The sequence below is a fragment of the Chlorocebus sabaeus genome, chromosome 26, assembly GCF_047675955.1.
Source record: "Chlorocebus sabaeus isolate Y175 chromosome 26, mChlSab1.0.hap1, whole genome shotgun sequence".
NCBI classification, from domain to species: Eukaryota; Metazoa; Chordata; class Mammalia; order Primates; family Cercopithecidae; genus Chlorocebus; species Chlorocebus sabaeus.
This window is the reverse complement of record NC_132929.1, coordinates 18,558,320-18,582,029: the sequence shown is the minus strand read 5'-3', so window position 1 is coordinate 18,582,029 and position 23,710 is coordinate 18,558,320. Positions and strand designations below refer to the sequence as shown.

The 23,710-nt window shown below is 46.7% G+C and overlaps 1 protein-coding gene across 5 annotated transcripts in view; it reads right to left on the bottom strand.

The window, feature by feature from the left end:
* STARD9 (StAR related lipid transfer domain containing 9) overlaps positions 1 to 23,710 on the bottom strand; it is a 151,846-nt gene that overhangs the window by 15,128 nt on the left and 113,008 nt on the right. For all 5 annotated transcript variants that reach the window (XM_008016888.3, XM_008016887.3, XM_073012084.1 and 2 more), the window contains 4 exons: positions 11,783 to 22,000; positions 11,400 to 11,597; positions 10,802 to 10,985; positions 10,253 to 10,390 (listed from right to left, as the gene is read on the bottom strand). In XM_008016888.3, the coding sequence (XP_008015079.3) occupies positions 10,253 to 10,390; positions 10,802 to 10,985; positions 11,400 to 11,597; positions 11,783 to 22,000 (10,738 nt within the window). The remainder of the gene's footprint in view (positions 1 to 10,252; positions 10,391 to 10,801; positions 10,986 to 11,399; positions 11,598 to 11,782; positions 22,001 to 23,710) is intronic.

Below are 23,710 nucleotides of genomic sequence, written 5' to 3'. Positions count from 1 at the left end.
CATGATCCTATTAAAAACAGTAACAAGGGCCAGGCGCGGTGGCTCACGCCTGTAATCCCAGCACTTTGGGAGGCCGAGACGGGCGGATCACGAGGTCAGGAGATTGAGACCATCCTGGCCAACACAGTGAAACCCCATCTCTACTAAAAATACAAAAATTAGCTGGGCGTGGTGGCAGGCGCCTGTAATCCCAGCTACTCGGGAGGCTGAGGCAGGAGAATGGCGTAAACCTGGGAGGCGGAGCTTGCAGTGAGCTGAGATCCGACCACTGCACTCCAGCCTGGGCAACAGAGCGAGACTCCGTCTCAAAATAAAATAAAATAAAATAAAATAAAATAAAATAAAAACAGTAACAAGTTCTTGCAATTGAACTAGACAAGGTGAGATCCTAAATTTCATATAAACAATAAACAACAGGCCGGGCGCAGTGGCTGGCTCATCCCAGCACTTTGTGAGGCCGAGGCAGGTAGATCACTTGAGGTTAGGAGTTTGAGATAAGCCTGGCCAACATGGTGAAACCCCATCTCTACTAAAAATACAAAAATTAGCCAGGCATGGTGGCGGGCGCCTGTAATTCGAGCTACTTAGCAGGCTGAGAGGAGAATCGCTTGAACCCAGGAGGCGGGGGTTGCAGTAAGCTGAGATCGCGCCACTGCACTCCAGCCCGGGTGACAGAGTGAGACTCCATCTCAAAAAATAAAAAATAAAATAAACAAAAAACAGGCTGGGTGCAATGGCTCATGCCTGTAATCCCAGCACTTTGTTCAGCTGAGGTGGGCGAATCACCTGAGGTCAAGAGCTTGAGACCAGCCTAGCCTCCACTGCAAAACCCCATCTCTACTAAAAATACAAGAAAAATTAGCCAGGCGTGGAGGATAAAGCAGGCCTGTAGTCCCAGGTACTTGAAGTACTGAGACAGGAAGAATCGCTTGAACCTGGGAGGCGGAGGTTGCAGTGAGTCAAGATGGCACCACTGCACTCCAGCCTGAGTGATAAAGCAAGACTCCATTTAAAAAAAAAATAAACAAACAACAGATCAGTAACACAGAGGCACAGCAAGATGACAGAATAGGACCCTTCAGTGATAGTTCCCCACAGAAATATCAATTTGAACAACTATCCACACAAGAAAGTATCTTCACTACAACTAGGAAAACCAGTTGATAGACAGAAGTACTAGATTTTACAAGGAGAAGAAGATGCATTAAAGAGAATAGGAAGGACAGTTTCATATTATCTGCACCAACCCTCCCCCAACCCTAAGTAGTAATGAGAGACACTGTCCACATGGCAGAAGAAGAGGTTAGTGGACATGGGACTTTGCCTTAGAGCCCAGTACTAAGTCTGCCACAGTAATACGCAGAACCAGAAAAAAACCCACAGCCTAATTCCAGGCCTGTACCCATGGACAAAGACTGTGGACCCACACTAAGCACCAGAAAAGAACTCACCACCCCATCAGGATGAATGTGATTCTCACATCACTGGCCAACTAAAGCGTTCTTGGGCCCCAAATAAATTTCAGCATGGTAGCAGCCTGGGCCTTGAGCATGACGCATTTCCACCCTGGTCCAGGAGGCCATAGGCTTCAGGTGTAACCCTGCATAGCATCAGTTGTGGCAGCCACAGGATTGCCCACATCACCTTTCCCTCCAACTTTAGGCAACATGGTGCAGAGAAAGACACCATCTGCTTGGGGGAAGGAGAAGGAATTGTGCGTGGGACTTTTCCTTGGAACCCAGCACCAAGCCCAACAACAACAAAACCAGCACCTGGTTCAGGGCCCTGGCCAGCATTACCACACAAGGTGGGGAACTCTCCCTGGGTCTTACTCAGGTCCATCTGGGCCAGGGACATTGGAGTCTATAACAGAGTCCCAGCTACACAGGCTTAGAGTGCCCTCTAGTGCTAAGAGGGCTACAGTGACCACAGGCTTAGGGAACTCAACAGTTAGGCTCCTTTGAATTCCTGGAAGGCCCTCTGAAGGACAGGTACAAACAAGGCCAGATTGCGAAAACTGGAATAAATATCATTTTTTTTCAATGCCCAGATATTGACATACATTGGAAAGCATCAATAACATTGAGGGAACTATGACCTCACCAAACCAACTAAATAAGGTGCCAGTGACCCATCCTGAAGAGATGGAGAAGTATAATCTAATACAGGGAATTCAAAATAGTTGTTTTGAAGTAGCCCAACAAACTTAAAGAAAGCACAGAGAAATAATTCGGAAATCTATGTGAGAAACTTTACAAAGAGATTAAAATAATCTTTTAAAAACCAAACAGAAATCCTGGAGGTGAAATACATTGAACAAACAAAAATGCATTACAAGGTCTCGACAGCAGAAATTATAAAGCAGAAGAATAAATCTGTGAGCTCAAAGACAGGATATTTGAAAATACAGAAGAGGAAAGAAAAAAAAAGAATGAAAAAGAACAAAAGAAAGTTTAAAGAATCCGTGGGATAGTGTCAAAAGAACAAATGTGGCCAGGCACGGTGGCTCACGCCTGTAATCCCAGCACTCTGGGACGCCAAGGTGGGCAGATCACAAGGTCAGGAGTTCGAGACCAGCCTGATCAACATGGTGAAACCCTGTCTCTATTAAAAATAAAAAAAAAAAAAAGCTGGGCGTGGTGGTGGGTGCCTATCTCAGCTACTCAGGAGGCTGAGGCAGGAGAACTGCTTGAACCCTGGAGGCAGAGGCTGCAGTGGGCAGATTGTGCCACTGAACTCCAGCCTGGGTGAAGAGTGCAAGACTCTGTCTCAAAAAATAAAAAAATAAAAAAAACAAATGTATGAGTCACTGGCATTCAAGAGGGAGTGGAGAATGAGAACAGAGGGAAGTAGAAAGTTTATTCAAAGCAATAATAACAGGGACCTTTCCAAAACTAGAGAAATATATAAATATTCAGGTACAAAAAGGTAAAAAGTCCCCAGTTAAATTTAACAAAATAAGACTACTCCAAGGCATATAATAATCAAATTCTCAAATGTCAAGGACAAAGAAAAGGTCATAAAACCAGCAAGAGAAAAGAAGTAATAGGCTAGGTGTGGTGGCTTATGCTTGTAATTCCAACACTTTGGGATGCTATAGTAGGAGGATTGCTTGAGGCCAGAAGTTCAAGACCAGCCTGGGCAACATAGTGAGACTCCCATTTCTACAAAACACTTAAATTAAATTGTAATTTTTTTAAAAGAAAATAAGCAAATAACAAGTAAAGGAGCTCCAATAGGTCTGGCAGCAAAATTCTCGGCAAAAACCTGACAGGCTAGGAGGGAGGGGTATGACAGTCAAAATGCTGAGGAAAAAAAATATCAACCAAGAACACTTTATCCAGTAAAATTATCCTTCAGACATGAAGAGATAAAAGACTTTCCCAGACAAACGAAAGTTGGGGAAATTCAGCAATACCAGACCTGCCTTATAAAAAATGCTAAAGGCAGTTCTTCAGTCTGACAGAAAAAGATGCTAATGTGTAACAAGCAAACATTTGAAGGTATAAAACTCACTGGTAAAACTAAGTACATGGACAAATTTAGAATACTCTAAAATTATAACTGTAGTAGATAAACCACTCCTATCTTTGCTATGAAGAATAAAAGACAGATTAAAAATAATAACAGGCCAGGCACGGTGGCTCATGCCTGTAATCCCAACACTTTGGGAGGCCGAGGCAGGCAGATCATGAGGTCAGGAGTTGGAGACCAGCCTGGCCAACATAGTGAAACCCCATCTCTACTAAAAATACAAACATTAGCCGGGCATGGTGGCGGGCACCTCTAATCCCAGCCACACCTGGCTAATTTTTTGTATTTTTAGTAGAGATGGGGTTTCACTATGTTGACCAGGCTGGTCTTGAACTCCTGACTTTGTCATCTGCCTGCCTCAGCCTCCCAAAGTGCTGGGATTACAGGCATGAGCCACCGTGCCCGGCCAGGGCATTTATTTCAACATCTTCTGTTGGTCAGCACTCAGCTTTTAAGGTTTCTCTGGGGTCTCCCTGGCTGAGAGGTGGTCTGTTCAGTCAGTTGGAGGCTTAGAATTTTACTTTTATTTCTCAATCAACATGCAAAAATCAGTAGTGTTTCTATATACCAAAAACAAACTATCTGAAAAGGAAAGCAAGAACACAATCCCATTTATAATAGCTACAAAAAAATAAAGTCCCTAGGAATAAACTTAATGAAAGAGGCCGGGCGTGGTGGCTCAAGCCTGTAATCCCAGCACTTTGGGAGGCCAAGACGGGCAGATCACGAGGTCAGGAGATCGAGACCATCCTGGCTAACCCGGTGAAACCCCGTCTCTACTAAAAAAAAAATACAAAAAACTAGCCAAGCGAGGTGGTGGGTGCCTGTAGTCCCAGCTACTTGGGAAGCTGAGGCAGGAGAATGGTGGGAACCCGGAAGGCAGAGCTTGCAGTGAGCTGAGATCCAGCCACTGCACTCCAGCCCGGCTGACAGAGCGAGACTCTGTCTCAAAAAAAAAAAAAAAGAAAGAGGTGAAAGATCTCTACAATGAAAGCTATAAACCACCAGTGAAAGAAATTAAAGAGGACATGAATAAATGGAAAGATATCCCATGTTCATGGATTGGAAGAGTATTGTTAAAATGTCCATATAACCCAAAGCAATCTACAGATTCAATGCAATCTCTATCAAAATACTAACAACATTCTTAACAGAAAAAACAATTCTAAAATTCATATTGACCCACAAAAGACCCCAAACAGCCAAAGAAATTATCAGCAAAACAAAGCTGGAGGCATCACAGTACCTGACTTCAAAAAATACTACCAAGGTATAGTAACCAAAACAGCATGGTACTGGCATATAAACTGTTACATAGACTAAAGGAACAGAACGGAGAACACAGAAATCCACACATTTACAGCCAAGTGATTTTTGACAAAGACAGAACACACAATGGAGAAAGGGCAGTCTCTGTGGTAAATGATGCTGAGAAAACTGGATATCCACATACAGAAGCATGAAACTAGACCCCTATCTCTTACTATATACAAAAAGGTTCAAAAACTTACATCTTAGACCAGAAAATATGAAACTATAAGAAGAAAACATATGAGAAATGCTTTATGACATTGGATTGGGCAAGGAATTTTTGGATAAGACCTCAAGAGCACAAGCAACAAAAGCAAAAATAGATAAATGAGGTTACATCAAACTAAAAAGATTCTGCACAGCTAAGGAAAAGAGTGAAGAGACATCCCACAGAATGAGAGAATGTATTTGCAAACTATGCATATGACAAAGGGTTAATATCCAGAATATATAAGGAATTCAAATAACAGCAAAAATCCCAAACAATCCAACTTTAAAATAGGCAAAAACCTGAATTCACATTTCTCAAAAAAAGACATTCAAATGGCCAACAGGTATATGAAAAAAATGCTTAACATCACTAGTTTTTAGGAAAATCCAAATCAAAACTAAAATGAAATATCACTTCATTCCATCTAAATGGCTGTAATAAAGACAAAAAACAACAAATGTTGGTAAGGATGTGGAGAAAGGGGAACTCTTATACACTGTTGGTAGAAATGTAAATTAATACAGCCATTATAGCAAACAGTAGGAAGGTTTCTCAAAAAACTAAAGCAGAACTACCACATGATCCAGCAATTCCACCACTATGTATATAGCCAGTGAAAATGAAATCACTATGTCAAGGAGATATCTACACTCCCCTATTTATTGCAGCACTACTCACAATAACCAAGAGATGAAATCCCCCTAAATGTTTACAGGTGAATGGGCAAAGAAACTGTGGTATATATACATAATGGAATAGTATTCAGTCATAAAACAGAATAAAATTCTGTCATTTGTGGCAACATGGATGAACCCAGGGACATTATACTAAGTGAAAGACACCAGGTATAGACAGACAACCACATGATCTTACTCATATGCAGAATCTAAAAAAGTTGATCTCTCACACCCGTAATCCCAGTGCTTTGAGAGGCTGAGGCAGGTGCATCACCTGAGGTCGGGAGTTTGAGACCAGCCTAGCTAATATGGTGAAACCCCATCTCTCCTAAAAATACAAAAAATAGTTGGGTGTGGTGGGCGCTTGTAATTCCAGCTACTCAGGAAGCTGAGGCATGAGAATCGCTTGAACCTCGGAGACGGAGGTTGCAGTGAGCCAAGATCACACCACTGCACTCCAGCTTGGGCGACAGAGTGAGACTCTGTCTCAAAAATAAATAAATAATGAAAATAAAAAAAAGTAGCCAGGTGCAGTGGCTCATGTCTGTAATCCCAGCATTTTGGGAGGCCAAGGCGGGCAGATCATGAGGTCAGGAGATCCAGACCATCCTGGCTAACATGGTGAAACCCCTTCTCTACTAAAAATACAAAAAATTAGCCATGCATGGTGGCAGGTGCCTGTAGTCCCAGCTACTCGGAGGCTGAGGCAGGAGAATGGGATGAACCCGGGAAGTGGAGCTTGCAGTAAGCTGAGATCGCACCACTGCACTCCAGCCTGGCGACAGAGCGAGACTCCGTCTCAAAAAAAAAAGAAAATAAAAAAGTTGATCTCATAGAAGGAGAGAGTAGAATAGTGATTACCAGAGGTTGGGGAGGGGATCAGGGGGAGGGGATCAGGAAGAGGGTAATGGGGAGTGGTTGGTCAATGAGTACAAAGTTAGAAAGGAAGAAGAATAAGTTCTGGTGTTCTAAATACAACAGGGCAACTATACCTAATAACAATGTAATGTATATTTCAAGTTAGCTAGAAGATAGGGTTTTGTGTTATCACCATAAAGAAATGATACACATTTAAAGTGATGGATGTGCTAATTGCCTGATCTGATCATTACGCAACGTATATGTGTATTGAAACATCACACTGTACCTCACAAATATTTACGTTATGTGTAAATTGTAATAAAATAAGACAATTTTTTTTAATAAACAAGAAAGAATACTCTGGTAAACTCAGAAAGAGAAGAGCAATGAGGGTAGTGGTAGACTAACACTACCACAGGGTAGAATCTATTCTTTTTTTTTTTTTTTGAGACAGAGTCTCGCTCTGTCACCCAGGCTGGAGTGCAGTGGTGTGATCTTGCCTCACTGCAAGCTCCGCCTCCCGGGTTCACGCCATTCTCCTGCCTCAGCCTCCTGAGTAGCTGGTACTACAGGCGTCCGCCACCACACCTGGCTAATTTTTTTGTATTTTTAGTAGAGACAGGGTTTCACCGTGTTAGCCAGGATGGTCTCGATCTCCTGACCTCGTGATCCACCTGCCTCGACCTCCCAAAGTGCTGGGGTTACAGGCGTGAGCCACCGCGCCCGGCTGGGTAGAATCTATTCTAAGCTTTGGTGTAAGGAAAAGGGACCCCTTAAACAGGTGAGGCAAAGATAAACTAACAAGCATTACGGGAACAACTGGACAGACATCTGGAAAAAACACAATCAGATCCAGACCTCATATGAAGATGACTCCAAAAGGAACAAAGATTTAAATATGAAAAAATAAAACCACAGAAGTTCTAGAAGAAACCATGGAAGAAATTCTTTATAATTTTGAATTGAAGAATGTGTTTCTAGTTATTATTTATAACCTAGATACCATAAAAGGAAAACTGGCAAGTATATCTGCCTGCATGGCCCCAAACAAAATCAGCAAAGACAAAAGAGAATGAAGCACTGGGAAACAAACACTTATAGTTCAGATCAGTCAAAGGGCTATTCTTGCTAAAATACAAAGAACTCTCGAAATTGGTAAGAGAAAAAGAGAAATGAGCAAAGAATATGAACAGATGGTTCATGAAAAAGGAAATAAAAATATTTAAGCATATGAGAAAAATGAGATATAATTTTCAGCAAAAAATCCAAACATTTGATAACATGTTGGTGAGAGTGTGGGAAAAGGTAAACTCTCAGCTATTACTGGTGGGAGTATAAATTAGCTCATCTTTGAGAGAAAATAGTCTATCAAAAATTTAAATGTATATACTCTTTGTACAAGTGCCCTTCTGGGAATGTATCCCACAGATATATTTGCTTATGTACAAAATGATACATGCATAAAGTTATTCACCGTACTATTGCTGATAACAGCAAAAGTCTGAAAACAACCCAAGTTAGAATATTGGTTAAATTACGGTGCAACTCTACAATGGAATGCCACGCAGCAATGAAAAAAATGAGAAAGTTCTCTGCATATTCAAATAGAGTTCCAAATTATACTGAGTGAAAAAGATACATAAGGTATAGGACAGTGGCATACTATGCTTTATTTTGTATGCATAAAGACCCCTAGGCGGACACCTTCCAAGAAACAACACTGCTTTCCTTGGGTGGGGTAAGGGAGAGGAACGAGGTAGACTGACAGCAGGGACGGGTACTTCCCTGTATCCCTTTTACAGGTTGAGTACCCCTTCTCCAAAATGCTTGGGACCAGAAGTGTTTTGGATTTTGAATGTTTTTGGATTTTGGAATATTTGCATATGCATGAGGAGATATGTGGGGGATAGGATCTGTGTCAAAATACAAAATTTATGTTGGATATATACCTTATACACACAGCCTGAAGGTAATTTCATATAGTGTTTTAAATAATTTTGAGAATGAAATCAAGTTTTGACTGTGTTTCAACTCAACCTGTCACATGAGGTCAGGTGTAGAATTTACACTTCTGGTGTCACGGTGCTCAAAAAGTTTTCGATTTTGGAGTATCCTGAATTTCTGATACTTGGCTTAGGGATGCTCAATCTGTATATGTATATATTTGTACCCTTTCTACTATATGAATATATTATCTATATAAAACATCAAACTTAAAAACATGCAATAAAAGAGAAAAAAGGAAACACTATTCAGCTGTTAAAAAGAAGGCCAGGCACGGTAGCTCACAACTGTAATACCAGCGTTTTAGGAGGTCGAGATGGGCAAACAGCTTGAGCCCAGGGGTTTGAGATTAACCTGGGCAACACGGCAAAACCCTGGCTCTTAAAAAAAATAAAATAAGTCGGCACTAGATTTACTGATATGCAATGATATCCCAAAGATATTTTTAAAAGAAAAAGCAAAGTGAGAAAGTGAGTACAGTATACTCCCATTCATCTGCTTTACAAAAAGACGTATATACATGATCCCTGGAAATACACACCAAACTGGGGTAAATGACTGCTTCTGGGGAAAGGAAATAGGAGACTCAAACATGCACCTGACATTGGATGTCCTTTGCTACTGTTTAAATATTATTTTTATTAAATGATGCTGTATTTGTAAAATGAATTTCAAATGTTTATCCCCAGCCAGATCTTACCTACGAGCTGTAGATTTCCAACTGCTACACCTGGATTTCTCACAGGCACCGTCAACTCAGTAAGTACAAACCTAAACTCATCATCTTCTACACAAAACCTGGTTCTCCCTCCAGTGTTCCTTGTCATTGTTCACATGGCCGCCCTTCAGCTGCTCAAGTCAAAAGTGTGTGTGCTGTTCTCAACTCCCCGTCTGCCTTCCTCTAACACCCAACCAGTCACCAAGTCCCGTAGATCTCTCTCTCCATTACATCCACCTCTGATCATCTTCACTGGCAGTGCCCTAAAGCAAGCAATCATCTCTCAGCAGCCTTTTCACTTTTGGGAAGTCACACAATGAAATGGATTAGAAAGGGGCCAGGACTCTCATTATAGTCCACATTATTTTCTAGTCCCTTCTCATGTCATTTTCCTGTCTCACTCTTTACATTCCAACCACACTAACCTTCATTTAGTTCCTCAAACTCTTCGTCCTCAAGGCCTCACTTGCTAGGCCCACATCTTTCCCGATAACAGCACCACTAAGCTTTTACTGCATTAACTACCTCATATCCTTTTAGTCTCAGTCTAAACACACTGTTTTCGGAATATCTCTGTGACCTTCCAGACTAAGTCAGACCCCTGGTTTTATGCTGGTTTAGCAACCCTCCTTCAAACAATTTACTGCAACAATAACTGAACTATAAAATTAGTTGTTTAATATTTATCCCTCAAACAGCCTAAGGACAAGAACAGTTTTGCTCACCGCTGTATCCTAAAATGATACCCACAGAATAAACCTTTGTTGAACGAATGAACAAACAGAAGAGGCAAGGGGCAAACTAAATGGAAAACCAAAGGCCGGTACATAAGAAGGGCTCATGTCAGCAGTGGCCTCTAGGAGGCACAGCATCCCGCCCAGACTCTTGCCTTGGCAGTCTGGGCCCCTGGCTCATTCCCAACATCTGCCTACTCACCGCATTCTCTGGGGACTGGAGCTGGCCTGACAAGGCTGGGCTGCTATTATAGCCAGAGGTCATACCAGATGAGAGGCTTCCATTAGAGCTGGTGCACAGGGAGCTGGAGTTGGCCAAGGTATGTAGTTTATCCTCTTCCTGGGAAGGACAAATCACCATTTACCAGCTTCTGACGTGCCCTCACTGGCTATGCCCTCTCCTACCCAAAGCCACCCCTTCCCTGCTCACCTCTACTGCTCCTTTGTCCACCTCCCAGGGCCTCCCTGACTTAGCCTCACATGCCCTGGCTTCCTCAAAGCCACCGCTGCTCATATTTCCCCATACCCTGCACTTCACACCGAAGCCTCTTTCTCCCAGGCTGTGGCCAGGGAAAGGAGCTGGTGTGATGATGTAAAAAGAGAGTGAGCTCAGCTTTGAGTTGACAACAGGGGTCCCACAGCCTCCTCCAAATGTTATGCATGTCCCAAGATTCAGAGGTAGCCACGGTGAAGGTGGACCAGTCTGAGGTCCAGGCCTATCCTGAAATCAGAGGCTTGCCCCACTCCACACCCTCAACAGCTGGGAAACGATCTGCTGGTGGATTCTCAGCTTCTCTTGTTCAGTCTGCTCCCGCAGTTGGTCTCGGGCCCGGGCAATCTCCTCCTTGGCCTCCTCATGGGCCTGCTGGTAGTCTCGCAGCATCAGCTCTATGTCAGAGGGTGGCTGTGCCAACCTTGACACCGACTCTGGGCTCCTGAGGAAGATCACGGGGTGGAAAGAACACGGTGGGTGGGTAACAGTCCTGGTCTGTCCATCCAAGGCTAGCTTGGGTGATACCACCTTCTTAAAAGACCCATCCTCCATTTGCCCACAGGGTTTTAAAGTTTGATTTTTTAGCCTCAGGAGAGGTTGCTGTACAGAGAGAACCAAGCCACCTTGAGACCCAGGCCTGCAGACATGCATAGCATGTCAGAGCCCTTCTGTCCATCCTTTCCTGTGCCTTCTCTCTGCCCAACTCCTCCCTCACTCCATTCCCTTCTATGTCCTCTTTCCACATACCCTGTCTCAGATAGAGAACCCTCCAGGATGCTAAAACTTCAGCTCCTGCTCTCCACACTCCCCTCCCGCAACAGAGCCTGCTTCCAGCAGGGTTCTGGGTCCACCCTACCTGGTGGTTTCCACAACACCCTTCCTCAGTTGCTGCAGGTATTCTCGGCGTCTGCTGGGCAAGTCAAGATCCCACACGAAGAGCTCTTTGTTGGGCAGGAGGCTCAGTTGTTTCTGCGGGCTAAGGCATCGTGTCCGGCAGAAGTTCCCAAGTCGCTCAGCCCGCTCTCTCCTGAGGGTCTCAATGGCTTTTTTTTGCCTGAGGCAAAACATGATTCGCTGAAGCTGGCCCTGAATGTCCTTCACTTTAAGAGCTATCTCTGACCCCTGGAAAATCCCAGAGATGAACCAGGGCAGAGGAAACAGCAAGCTATTAGCTTTCTGGGGTTCTCTTTCCTCACAGCCCAACCCTTCCCCTCCCAACTCCAGGCTGGGGGCCCTTACCGTGCATGGAGCTCCTTCCAGGTGGATATCACAGGTTCATCAGCAGCAAGCGCCTCCCCTGTCCCACTCTGCAGCACCTGGAGCAGGGCATCGGCCTCCCCAAAGCCGTGGTGCAATTTCGCTTCTGTGAGTTCCACGCTGAGTGAGAGGTTCTGGGCCCCAACTTGCAGGGGGATCTGCTCCCCCTGGGACCACTCAGGGTCCTGGCTGTGGTCATTAGGAGGTTGTGGGGTGCTCTGTTCCTGCTTTTCAGAGCTGAGATCACCGCTGGCCCCCAGCTCCTCCTCAGTCATGTCCACCCCCACAGGTGAGCCCTTCTGAACCCCACACCAGTTACTAAATTTGTTATGCGCCGGGAGGTCCCTCAGACTGTGGTGCTGGGGCTCAGGGGCCATGCACATCTGGCAACTGGAGCACAGTAACCCCTCAGGTTGGCAGGCCTGAGGGAGGCCCAAGGCAGAACCTCGGAGCCCTGCAGTATCAGTCAACTCAGAGACAGGGCAGGGGCTGAGGTGCTGGAGGCCTCCACATGAAGAAGGTCGGTCCAGAGTGCGTTGTGGTTCCCCTGGAGATGTTGAACTCTCACCTCCATTTTCTATCCTGCTCCGCCACTGACTTGGCTCCCCACCGCTCAGTGGGCCACGCTCTGGGGAAGCCACCTCCTCAGCCACAAAGCTGTCGGCCAGCGTCTGGCTCCTGTGCCTCAGTGGTGGTGGCAGCAGTCTACTTTGGACCCCAATCGTGGTCCTGGGCTGAAGCCGCTGAGGGTGCTGCCCTAAGAAACTTAATTGGAGTTTTGGACTCTGTTGTGGGTTGTGCGGGGAGTGTAACTCAAGGAAGGACCTCCCGTTACTCCTCTGTAATGCACTTCCACCTCTCTGGGAGCCGCCCAACTCATCAGTGGTTTGGGAATAATTATCCATCGGAGTCCTTGGGGCACCCACAGGGTCTGGGCTGGAGTCAAGCTTCTGGTGGCCTTCAACAGGGTGAGCTGAAGGGGCTGAGAGGGTCAAAGAGCCTGGGGGAAGACCCAGCTCTTGGGTGCTGGCACTAAGAGTGAGGATTGGGGAGGAGGCCCTGTCCACCAACAAAGCGCTGGTGGGGCCCAGCTTCTTCTGGACCCTAGGGTCCCCAGGGTACTGGGAAGTACTGGGAAGGAGCCCTGGGGAATGACAGGGGCTGGGACTGGGACTGCTGACAGCTATGCAAGATGACTCCTCTGGCTGGAAGCTGGGAGGCAGGAAAGCATCAGAAACTGAGGGGCCCACAGAAGGAAGATGCTGCCTAAGGGGGGCTTTCTGAAACCCCAAGTGGGATGAGGGTGTTGAAGGGTTCTGGGGCTTGTAGGGAGTGCTTTCTTCCTGAAGATACAGGAGCTGTGCCATTTTCTGTGCTGTTTCCTCTGCCTCTCTCTTCTGAGGTACCCCTGGCACATCTCCCTCTTCTTGAGACACAGTTGAGGTATGTGAACCCAGCCCTTCGAGGATCACATTGGCCCCCTGAGGTTCGGCCTCTGAAGCCTGGAGGCGCAGGGTGGGTGAGGCGAGGTCAGTCTGGCTGCCTTCATCCACAGTGGTCTGAGTAGAGCCATCCATCATCAGGGCCTGTGGGGCTTTATCTGGGATGTCCCTCTTGGTGTTCTGCTCCCTTCTGGCCACACCTGGCTGGGAGAGACTCCCAAGCAGCTCTGAGGTACTGTGCAGGAGCTGTGAGAGGTGGAGAGACAGATTGTGCATGTTGGTCCATGAGGCCAGATCAGAGGCTGATGCCGCACTAGCTTCAGGCTGAGCAAAGGAGATGTCAGTGCTGCTCTGGTGGCACCTGCTGCCGAGGGTCTGTGTGCCCTGTTTGAATATGTTCGTCCTGGTCTGTCCCACAGGGCAGCCTGCCCCTGATGGATACAGCAGCATAATCTCATCCGCTGGACCTACAGCACTTCCTTCAGCCAAGGGGGGCTTACTCCTCAGACAGTCTGCTTCACCAGAAGGGCCCCTGAACCGGGGTCTTCTGTCATGACCTGAAGTGGGGGCTACTCCTTCAGAGCTCGTCAGGATGTGGGGGTCTCCTAAAGAAATTGAAGAACTCCCTGGGAATACTTCCCAGGCCTCATTTGAACCTTGGGCATTCTCAGTGCTGCTGTGTGTGGTTGACAGATCGCGAATATTGGCATAAGTGCTGAGGTGAGAGTGGAAGCAGGAGTTCTGGTCTTCTAGGCCATTGTCCACGCTGGAGCACCGGGCCACATTTGATGGTGTCAGGCCCTGGGGTTTCTGGCTGCAGGAAACATCGATCGTACTGCCAAACACATATTGCTTCCAGCCGATACGTGCATGCTCCTCTGGACGCCAGGGCAGGTCATAGCGACTGATGGCACTGGAGCCGAAGTGCAGCATTCCTTTGTCCATCTGAGAGCACCAATTTTCTGGCCTAACCTGGACACCCAGTTTCTCTGGCTTTCCCTGTTGGGCCTGTTCCAAAGTACCAGACATCCAGCTGGTCATGAAATCAGGGGTTGGCATGTGTGAGAGGGTAGAAGGCACTGGATAAGGAGGGGTGGCAGGCTTCAGGGGCCTGTGATCAGTAGTGCCATCATCCAAGTGAGATGAGGCTTTCTGATTGCTGTCCTCAGCCTGCAGAGATGTTCTTGCCACTGACTTTCCTGAGGAATAGGCCCTGAGATGTGGGTTCCACAATCTGTCAGGCCCCTGTGTATCTTCGTCTGTAGGGGAAGGAGGCTCCACACTCAAGTTTAGCTCCTGAAGAGAACGAGAAGAGCTGACAACTGAGAACCGTGGTGTGGGGGAGGACTTGGAGCGTTCGGGGCCAGAGAAGATTGCAGTCACAGGAAGTGAGCCCCTGTGGTTGAGGGCTGGCTGCTCTCTGCCAGTATAGAGGTTGCCAGGCCCCTGAGAAACAGGCTGTGGTGTTTCATTTTGCCTCAAGGACACAGTGGCTGGGTCTTTGAAGCCCTGTGATAAAATCTTGGACACAGGAGGCTTGGCCACAGCCACCTCCTGTCTCCTAGCATCTAAAATCTGACAGCTATCTAAGCCACCTTCATCAGAAGGAAGGGGATTCATACCCTGGGTGAAGCCTTCACCACCACCTGAAGCCTGGTCTCTGTGCTGCTCTTCTTCCTGCCAGCGACTGTCTTCCTGGGGGCTGCAGGTATGTTTTAACCTTGCTACAAACTTGGCTTGGGAATCCAAGCAATCGTGATCTCTCAATTCAGTGGAAAATTGTGGCTTTTCCAAAAAACATCTGGTGGTATTTTCAAAACATTCATGCCGTGGCTCTGCCACCAACTTGCTCTCCACAGACCCTTCACTTAAATCCAGGGGGTGTGGTCCCGGAGTTGTTGCAGGTGGTTCTGGACTGGTTTGAGATACCTGTACATTCTGGTCACCTACAGAGCTGTCCCTAAACTGCCTCAGTGGCTCAGAGTACATGCCTGCAGGGAAAGAGGCAGCCTCAAGTCCTGTGCTTGCTTGGTTCTCAGCAACCTTTTTCTCAGGAGCGCCTATTAATCCTAAGCTTCCATCAGTAGCTGAGTGGCTGAAGGAACTTGTCCTCCTCACATCAGAGGCAGAAGGGGATCTGCAGCCTTGAGCCCCAGATAGGATAGCAGCCACAGTAGAGGGCTCACAAGTGCTGCTCTCTGTTATACTAAATTCCCTATTAACATCTTTTGGCTCAAGGCTATGTGTCAAGAGCACATCAGGTCCCCTAGAAGAGGTCTCTCCTGTCTCATCCATTTCATAGGCCCTAGAAGGTACTCCACAGGGTGAGTGGACAGTATGTAGGGCAGCCTTGAAAGGCTCCTTCCCCAGGTCACCACCTCTACAACACAGCGAAGTAGAGGAATGGCAGGAATAAGAACGAGTAGCAACAGGTTGAGAACTGCATGGCTGTCGGCAAGGAAGAGTTCTGCTCTCTTTTCCTCTAGACGTTCTAAGAGTCCTGCTGCCTTCAGGGTTCCTTGAGAAGACAGGGCCATGTAAAGCTTCCCATGGATATCTGCATGGGGCTCCCTCTCCAATTCCCTCAGGATTTGGGCTTGGTCTTTGATCTGGCAGTGGAGTTGGTCTGGAATGTTTGCTGCCAGCCCTGCAGATTTCTGTCAACCCAGACCCAACACTCTCCTTCCACTTCACACACTGCTGTGTGGGAGCTTCCAGTTCAACCCCTGTCAGAGCTCCAGGCAGAATGGTATCTTGTTTGGGATTTGCCCTACCTTCTTCAAAGCCAGTGGAAGCCTCAGGGCATTGGACATGGTCTTGCTTAGGCCCTGAGGGACTTGTAGAATTCTGAACATCACAGGTCACAGACTGACTTTCAAAATGGGCTGTTTTTTCTTCCTGTGCAGTCACTAATGAATTACCTGAAACTTCTCTGTATGTGGTGTTTAGAGCTCTGGGTTCCTGATGCTCTGGGCTGCTGTCCTGACTGCCAGCGGGTATGCCCTCTGCAGTCTCCTGCGGAACTGACTGACTTAGCTCATGCAGAGTCACTCTAGGATCATCACAAGGGGCCTGAGAAGATAAGGCAGCCACTACCTGCTTTGATACTACCCTCCTGACCCCCTCCACAGGTGCTGAAGAAAGAAGACTGTCTGGGGCCAAAGGATCAACAGAGGAAGGCGTTCTGGTTGCATCTTCCTTTTTCTCTAGGATTTCAGAAGAACCAGAGTGACATATAAACGGTTCATTTGTTCCCGCGAACTGCCTCAGTTCTCCAGTACAATGTTTTTTGTCTAGAGCAGGGGCAGCATGGGAGAAAGCCTGCATAGGACCCCACGGCTGTCTGTCACTTTCCGTATTGGGCAGAGATTGAAAGCTGTCTGCAGACAGAGGTGTGGCCTGGACTTTCCTCTCATCAGTTGACAGATCTGTCTGCCCTGCTTCAGCAGACAGAGATGCCACATGAAATCCCGGTGCTTCAACCTCATTCCTGGTCTGGTCTGATGATGACAGTTCTATTTGTTTACACTGAGGCCTGCCAGCAACCCCTGAACAACATTCAGGTTCTAGTAAAGTTTCACAGTAAGAAAGGACTGTGCCTCTGGCCACAAAGTCATTAAGCTGCTTTCTCTGGGCCTTTGCCTGTCTGATCTCCTCCAAGATGGCCAGACACATGGATGCATAGTCAGAGGGCTCCAACAGCCTAGGTTCCTGACTGGGCACCCTCGGCAGGGAAACAGGTGCTAAGGAAACACTGCTGGTCAGTCCAAGGTCCTCAGTCTCCTCCTCTGCCTTCTGCCTTGGCTTGCTGGCTTGGTCATTATCCTTTTCCAAGGAGAAGCTGACCCTCTTTTCAGGCTGGCTAGAGACCTTGTTCAGCGAACTCACTCCTATTTCTTTCTGCACAGCCACCTCGGCTTCAGAAGCAAAATCTTCGCTGGTACTGAAACCCAGCAAGGTGATTCTGAGGTCCTTTCCATGGTCTTGGGGGCTGGTGCTTGCTGAGATCTTGTCCTCTTTCCCCAGAGAAATGCTCTCTGGTACACCAGATTGACTATGAGATCTCATGGCCATGGATCGCACAGACCCACACCAGGCAGTGTGTGCCTCGGAGGAACCCCCTCTAACATTTCCTTCAGGGCTGTGGCCTCTGGTCTCTGTACTCTGGTCCTGATGAGGTACTCCAGCTACCAAAGGACTGTTATGAATTTTCAACATTGTGAGATCCAGCACACAGTCAAGTGAAGAGATGCCTAGAACACCAGGTACATGAAGACAGCTTCTTGGCCGCCTTGGAGAATTCAAGGGCAAGGTATTACTCAGGTCTTGGTGAAGAGGAGCTGTAGAGAATTCGGTCCAGCTTAGTAACGGGCTGACAGTTTCCTGGCTGAAAAATGTGTCCCTACAAAGCTGGCTGAGACTAGGAAGTTTCTGAGTCACTTTATTTTCTTCCTGTAGGCTGCGTCCCCTTTGCATAGGCATTTCTTCAACTTTACCTTGAGCTTTTGGCTCCTCTTGGTTGGAACTACTTAAGTGTTCAGCAACTTGGCTTTCCTGAAAACCTTTCACAGTCTCCAATTCCTCAAGACTTCCTAAGCCCCAAGGCTGCTCTTTGAGACTTGCTGATGCTTTTACTAACTGGCCATTATTCTCAGAAGACCTCTCTAGCCTGGGCTGCAATGGCAGAGCTCTAGTCAAGGCTTTCATTCTCTGTGGGCGAAAAGAAGTGTTGGTGAACTCTCTGCAAGTTGTGTGTTTCCCTAAAGAATCAAAAATATCCCTGGCAGGTCTGTCTGATCCAGCTGGGTGGGTGTGCTCTCTCACAGGTCCACTCTCTTGTACACCTTCCCTTGACCTGAAGGGGTTCAGGGTGATTTTCTGGACCTGGGGATGGTTCCCAGTGCTGTTAACCTCCATCTCTCCAGCTTCACTATCCCTAAAGACAGTAGCATCTGCCTGTCTTGGAGAAGATGGCTGATCCTTAGAGGTCAAAAGGTTTCCAGAGCTGTCTGGCCTAAGGGCATGGTCAGTCTTCTCCTGCTCCTTCTGGTCCTGGAACACTGACTCCTTATCGACACCTGGTGTGTGGGAAGCATGAGCCTGCTTATTCTGCTTAGATTCAATTTCTAAGATGCCATTTTCCAGCTGCATTACACTCCTAATTAGCCTAGCCATTTCATCAGTATTATTAACTCTTTTATTCTGTTTCTTTTCAGAAGGTTCTCCGTTGGGATTTAACATTTCTTGTGACTTTCCAGGACCCTTGCATTCACCGGGGTTTCTTTCCTGAGGGCATGTAACTAACTGGAACCTCTCATATGCAGGCTTTGTGCCTGGAAGCTTAAACTCTTCTGAGCTATCTTTGGGATGAAGAGCTTTTTCAAGAAGCCTAATTTCATTTTTCCCTTCCCATTTAGGGGTTGGACTCTCATCCTGGGCCACCATCACTGGGCTGCTTACTCTATGATGTACTGATCTGGACTTCAAAGAAACAGCACTTTCCCATGGCAAGTCTTTCTCAAGGCCTACATTGATGGTCTGCCTCAGAACTGTATTCTGATCCAGATCTTCTTCCTTACATGCCTCAGATTCGAGAAAGAGGAGGAGAGGCTTCCCAGACTCAGTGCTGTCTGAGGAAACACTGCAACAGGACTGAGCAGTGACCTCTCCTCCTTCAAGTGCTGGAAAACTGTGTTTATTTAAAATTCCAACTTGATTTTCAAATTCACATACTTTTGTGCTGGTAGAGGGGAGAAAATGTCTGTTCTGAGTAACAGAAGAATAAACTGAATCATGGCTTTCTTCTGTAATATTTCCAGGGCATTTACCTGATTCTCTGATGACTTCCCCGGCATTCAGACCTACTGGTATCTCAGTTGTGACCTGCTGAGATGAGGCAACCTTAGAATTCTGGTTTTGTAACAGCACTGGCAAATTATTCTTCAAATAAGCATCTTGGAGAGCTTGGCCGTTGTGACCAAAGCCCCAGGCTTCCCTGGGGGGTGGGGAAGGTACCCTTACTTCTCTGCAAGCTGGAATCTCTAAGGCAGTTTCTGTCAGGGCATCCCTGCTTTTGGTCACATAGAATGTTTCCAAGAGTGGGGGCTGCAGGGAAGATGACAATGGATTCCAGGCAGCAGAGTGAAGGTATAGCTCTGGACCTGAAGGAAAGGCAAAGGAGATATTTATGTGTCTTCTAACTGCTTCCTGAGAGCTCTCCTGGCAATCTGTCTTCTCTTCCTCTAGTGGGTACTGGCTGTCAGGACTTAATTGCCCTGGCTGGACTGCACTATTTTTCCTGAGAGGAGCCCAGCCTTGGGGCCAATGGTCTGCTTTGGTGGCTGTAGTGACATTACTGTGACAAGCGTTCTTCTGGAAAAAATACTCATCAGAGGAAGTCATCAGTCCAGGTTTCCTGCAACTCTGAAGGCGTTCTTCCAAGTTGTTCTGCTTGACTTCACATGCTTCTGTCATGGAATCTGGTATCGTGTTCCCTACTGCAAAGACCTGTGCATTTGTAGATCGAGAAGCAGCCAATGATTCTAAGTCTGCTGAATAAGTTTCGTCATAACTCACCTCTTTCTCACTAGTGCTAAAGAAATCTGAAACACCTTCTAATTTGGCATTTAAACTGTCCTGTTCTTTCTCTGCCCTCAAACGCCTGATTCTGGACAGATGGATTGGAAAGTTGTTGAGATTCAGATTGCTAGATACCTTAGGGCCAACTGGCAATGGAGTATCTCCTCCTTCGCCAGAAGCTTGGGCCAGGGAACCAGAGTCTTCCTCAAGGTAGGGGAAAGCTGGCCTGGGCGCTCCTATGGCCTCCAAAACAGGGCGAGAGAGTTCAAGGAGGTACTTTTGCTGAAGGGCAGACCAGTCCCTTTCGTGGGTGCCGCCTACATGAGTCAATGTGGTGGCAGAGGCAGACAGCGCGTTTGATACACTAGAATTGTGGGATGCTTCAGAGCTGCCCTGCTGGGTCGTGTCATGGATGCATCTGCCCTGAAAAGTGCCATCAGCTCCTGGTTGAATAAGCTTTTGAATTCCCCAGAGAGACAGCCTGGACGTATCAGAAGCAGAGGCTGTGTGCTCATCTCTTGCAATGCAGAGGAGCTCAGTACTGCCTTGGTGCAGTTTGGAGCTATATGGCAGAACCGTTTCTGCATCTGATGGCTTTAGTTCCTCAGTATTTAGCCAGTATCCAGGTCTCTCCCCCTTACAGTGGTGAAATTCCTGCACATCAGGACTTGGACATAAAGAACCCACTATTCCTGGGGGGCTGCTGGGGTTGATCTTAGAGTCACAGGAAAACCAGGAATCCATGGACATCAGTGGGCTCTCTCTTGAAAGCTGCATGCCTTGGAGAGAGTTGGCCTGTTCAGAGTAGCTTGGCTCTCCCTGTGACTCTGCCTGCTCACAATGGGGTTGGAGCTCACAATGGGGTTGGAACTGAGGATCAAGGTAAAACGAACTGTTCATTGGCAGGACGGCATCCAGCCTAGCTGCTGTTCTGTAGTTGACGGGACCAAGCCTGCATATTGCCTCTTGGTCCATTACAGGCAGATTGGAGTCCTCCAGGTGCCAAAAAGTCTCTGTGGGTATCTCATCAGCTGAACCAGGGAAAGGTTCTTCTTGCTGATCTTCCGCTAGTTCTTCCTCAGCATCAATCAGGCTATCCAAGGAGAAGCTCCTGTGAGTTTGAGCAAGTAGGTCACTGTCTGAGGGTACAGTGAAGCCCCTCACAGAAGATCTAGTTCTGGTCCTGGGGTGGCCATGGTGGTTGGTGGGATGATTTCCCCCTAGCCTGTTTTGTGGGCTTTGGTACCTCTTCTCAGCCAGTGAGTCCTCAGATATTTGGCTGTCGTCACTTTCAGAGTTCTCTGGCTCCGGGAAATCCCACTTCCTCTCCTGAGGGTCTTCTGGCTTTAGTGGCTCTATCAGGGTTTTGGCATAGACACACGAGAGAGAATCCACTGAGTAGTTGCTATCTGAGTCAGAAAAATCATTGTCTTCTCTTGAATGATCCACTACTGGACTAAAATCTGTGAGTGGGGCCATGGTGTCTAGGTCCCTCGTATTTTGTTGTCTCTTCAAAGGACTGCCAAGAGGCAAGTGAGAGGACTTTTTGGTAATATTTCTGACCCTAGCTGCCAGAACCTTCTGATGCCTTTTTGATGCCCTGCTTGGAGAAGGTGGTTTGTATTCTGTCCAAAAAGTCTTGACTGCCTTTCCATGCCCAGCAGTCTGCCTGGGTCCATGAGGATATGAGGAATTGCAACTGGCTCCCTTAGCAGTCGTGTGGGTCCCAAGGTTCCCTTCTTTTCGCCACCCAGCTTGTGTGTGGCTAGGGTCTGCTAGTCCTTTCGCCCCTCCGGTCTGGGTAGTAGAGGTGAGGATCTTTGGCTCATGCCTTGGCTTTCGCTTGTTAGCTGATTTCCTCAGAGATGCTAAGCCCTGGATCACCATCTGATGGGGCTGCTTACCCACCCTCTCCATTTCCTGGATGCCAACAGAGTTGGGACTCACGGTGAGCCAAGTGTCTGGAGCTGAGGCTCCCTTCCTGGACAAGGCTGCTCTGGCTGTGCAGGGCTGCCCATGGCCTGAGGAATGCAGGCCGTTCTTGCGGAGACACCCTGTCCTTGGAGGGTAGGAAGCAGCCTGTGACAAACACTCTTCTGATGATGTTTTCTCTGATGTTTGGTGAGTAGGGTCAGGCATAGGTGGTAATGTGGTAGAGGGATTCCAACTTAGGAAAATGCTGTGAAGACAAGGAAAGCTATCTCAGAAGACGTGAGAGATACTACTTCCTGTGAACAGAAGGAGGTTAAAAACAAGGCCAATGTCACTGTCTCCTATTGACTTCAGAGCCAGAGAAAAGCTCTCTAGGTATTAAAGGAAATTGTGGACACTAGCCCTAGCTCTCCAAGAAGCTCCAGGCCCACACTGTTCCTCAATTTCTTCATCTTATTAAAAAACTGAACTGAAGTGACTGGGCGCGGTGGCTCACACCTGTAATCCCAGCACTTTGGGAGGCCGAGATGGGTGGATCACAAGGTCAGGAGATCGAGACCATCCTGGCTAACACAGTCAAACCCCGTCTCTACTACAAAAATAAAAAAACTTAAAAAAATTAGCCGGGTGTGGTGGCGGGCACCTGTAGTCCCAGCTACTCGGGAGGCTGAGGCAGGAGAATGGCGTGAACCTGGGGGTCGGAGCTTGCAGTGAGCCAAGATTGCGCCACTGCACTCCAGCCTGGGCGACAGAGCAAGACTCTGTCTCAAAAAAGAAAATTAAAAAAAAAAAAAAAAAAAAACTGAACTGAAGCTAATCACACTTACAGAGAAAGTTTCCTATTAATAGGCAATATGAGGAATAGAGGAACAATTTAAATGGTATTATAAGGAAGCAAAAGATAAATCTATAGAGTGATACACATTCTACAGAACTGTAATTATCAATAATATGAAGTAGTAAAAATAATGATTACAAATAAAACAAGAAGAACGGTTAAAAGAAACCTGAAAAACAACAAACAAATGCAGCATGTAAATCCTGCTTGGATCTTGATTTGAAAAACCAACCATTTTAATGCTGAACCATGTTAGAGAAAAAAGAGAGAGAAAAAAGAAAACTGTAAATAGTTTTAGGCAAGCAGAGAAATTTGAACATGGCCTAGGTTTTAGAATACATCAAATAATCTTAATTTTGGTAGCTGTCACAATAACACTGTGGTTACAAGAAAAGTCCATTTTTTTTTAGAAGTATATACTTAGAAATGCAGAACTAAAGGGAAAAGGTGTCTAGAAGTTGCTTTAAAAAACTTCAGAAAATGGGAAGGTAGGCAAGTGTGTAAAGCCTAATAATCGCTGAATAGTATCAGTGATACATATACTATTCTTCCAACTTGGCATATGTTTAAATTTTTTCCATATTAAAGTTTTTTCTAAAAAGCCCACCGAGTACTTTGAAGACCAGAGAGGTGAGCAAACATAACACCAACAGACGTTAATTGTGAACCTCCTATGGACGAGAACCTGTGCTAGGTCCTGAGGATATAAAGAGATATAAGACACAAACCCTTGCTCCAACGAGTCTGGGAGATAATACAGCCTGGCCTTGATGGCATATAAGGGGTAATGGAGAAAAGGAGGAAGGTCCCAACTTGAACCTGGGAGTCAAAAAGAGAGCTTACTCACCAGGTGGGAGGTGGGGTCAGAAAGCTCACTTGATGTGGTGGGTCAGGGAGGGAGGTGGTGTAGGAGTCAAGAAGTCTGGTTACAGGCATGACAAGACTGAGGTGTGACTTACAAAGAAACATATATGGATAGTCCAGGTCTAAGGAACAGATGAAAAATGAGGCCGAGATCCTTACCCCTAAGATATTACCAAAGAAGCAAGAATTGCTGCTTGGAGGGTAAGGAAGATGGGAATGGCCTGAATCTAAAACGATATACACAGAAGGAAGAAG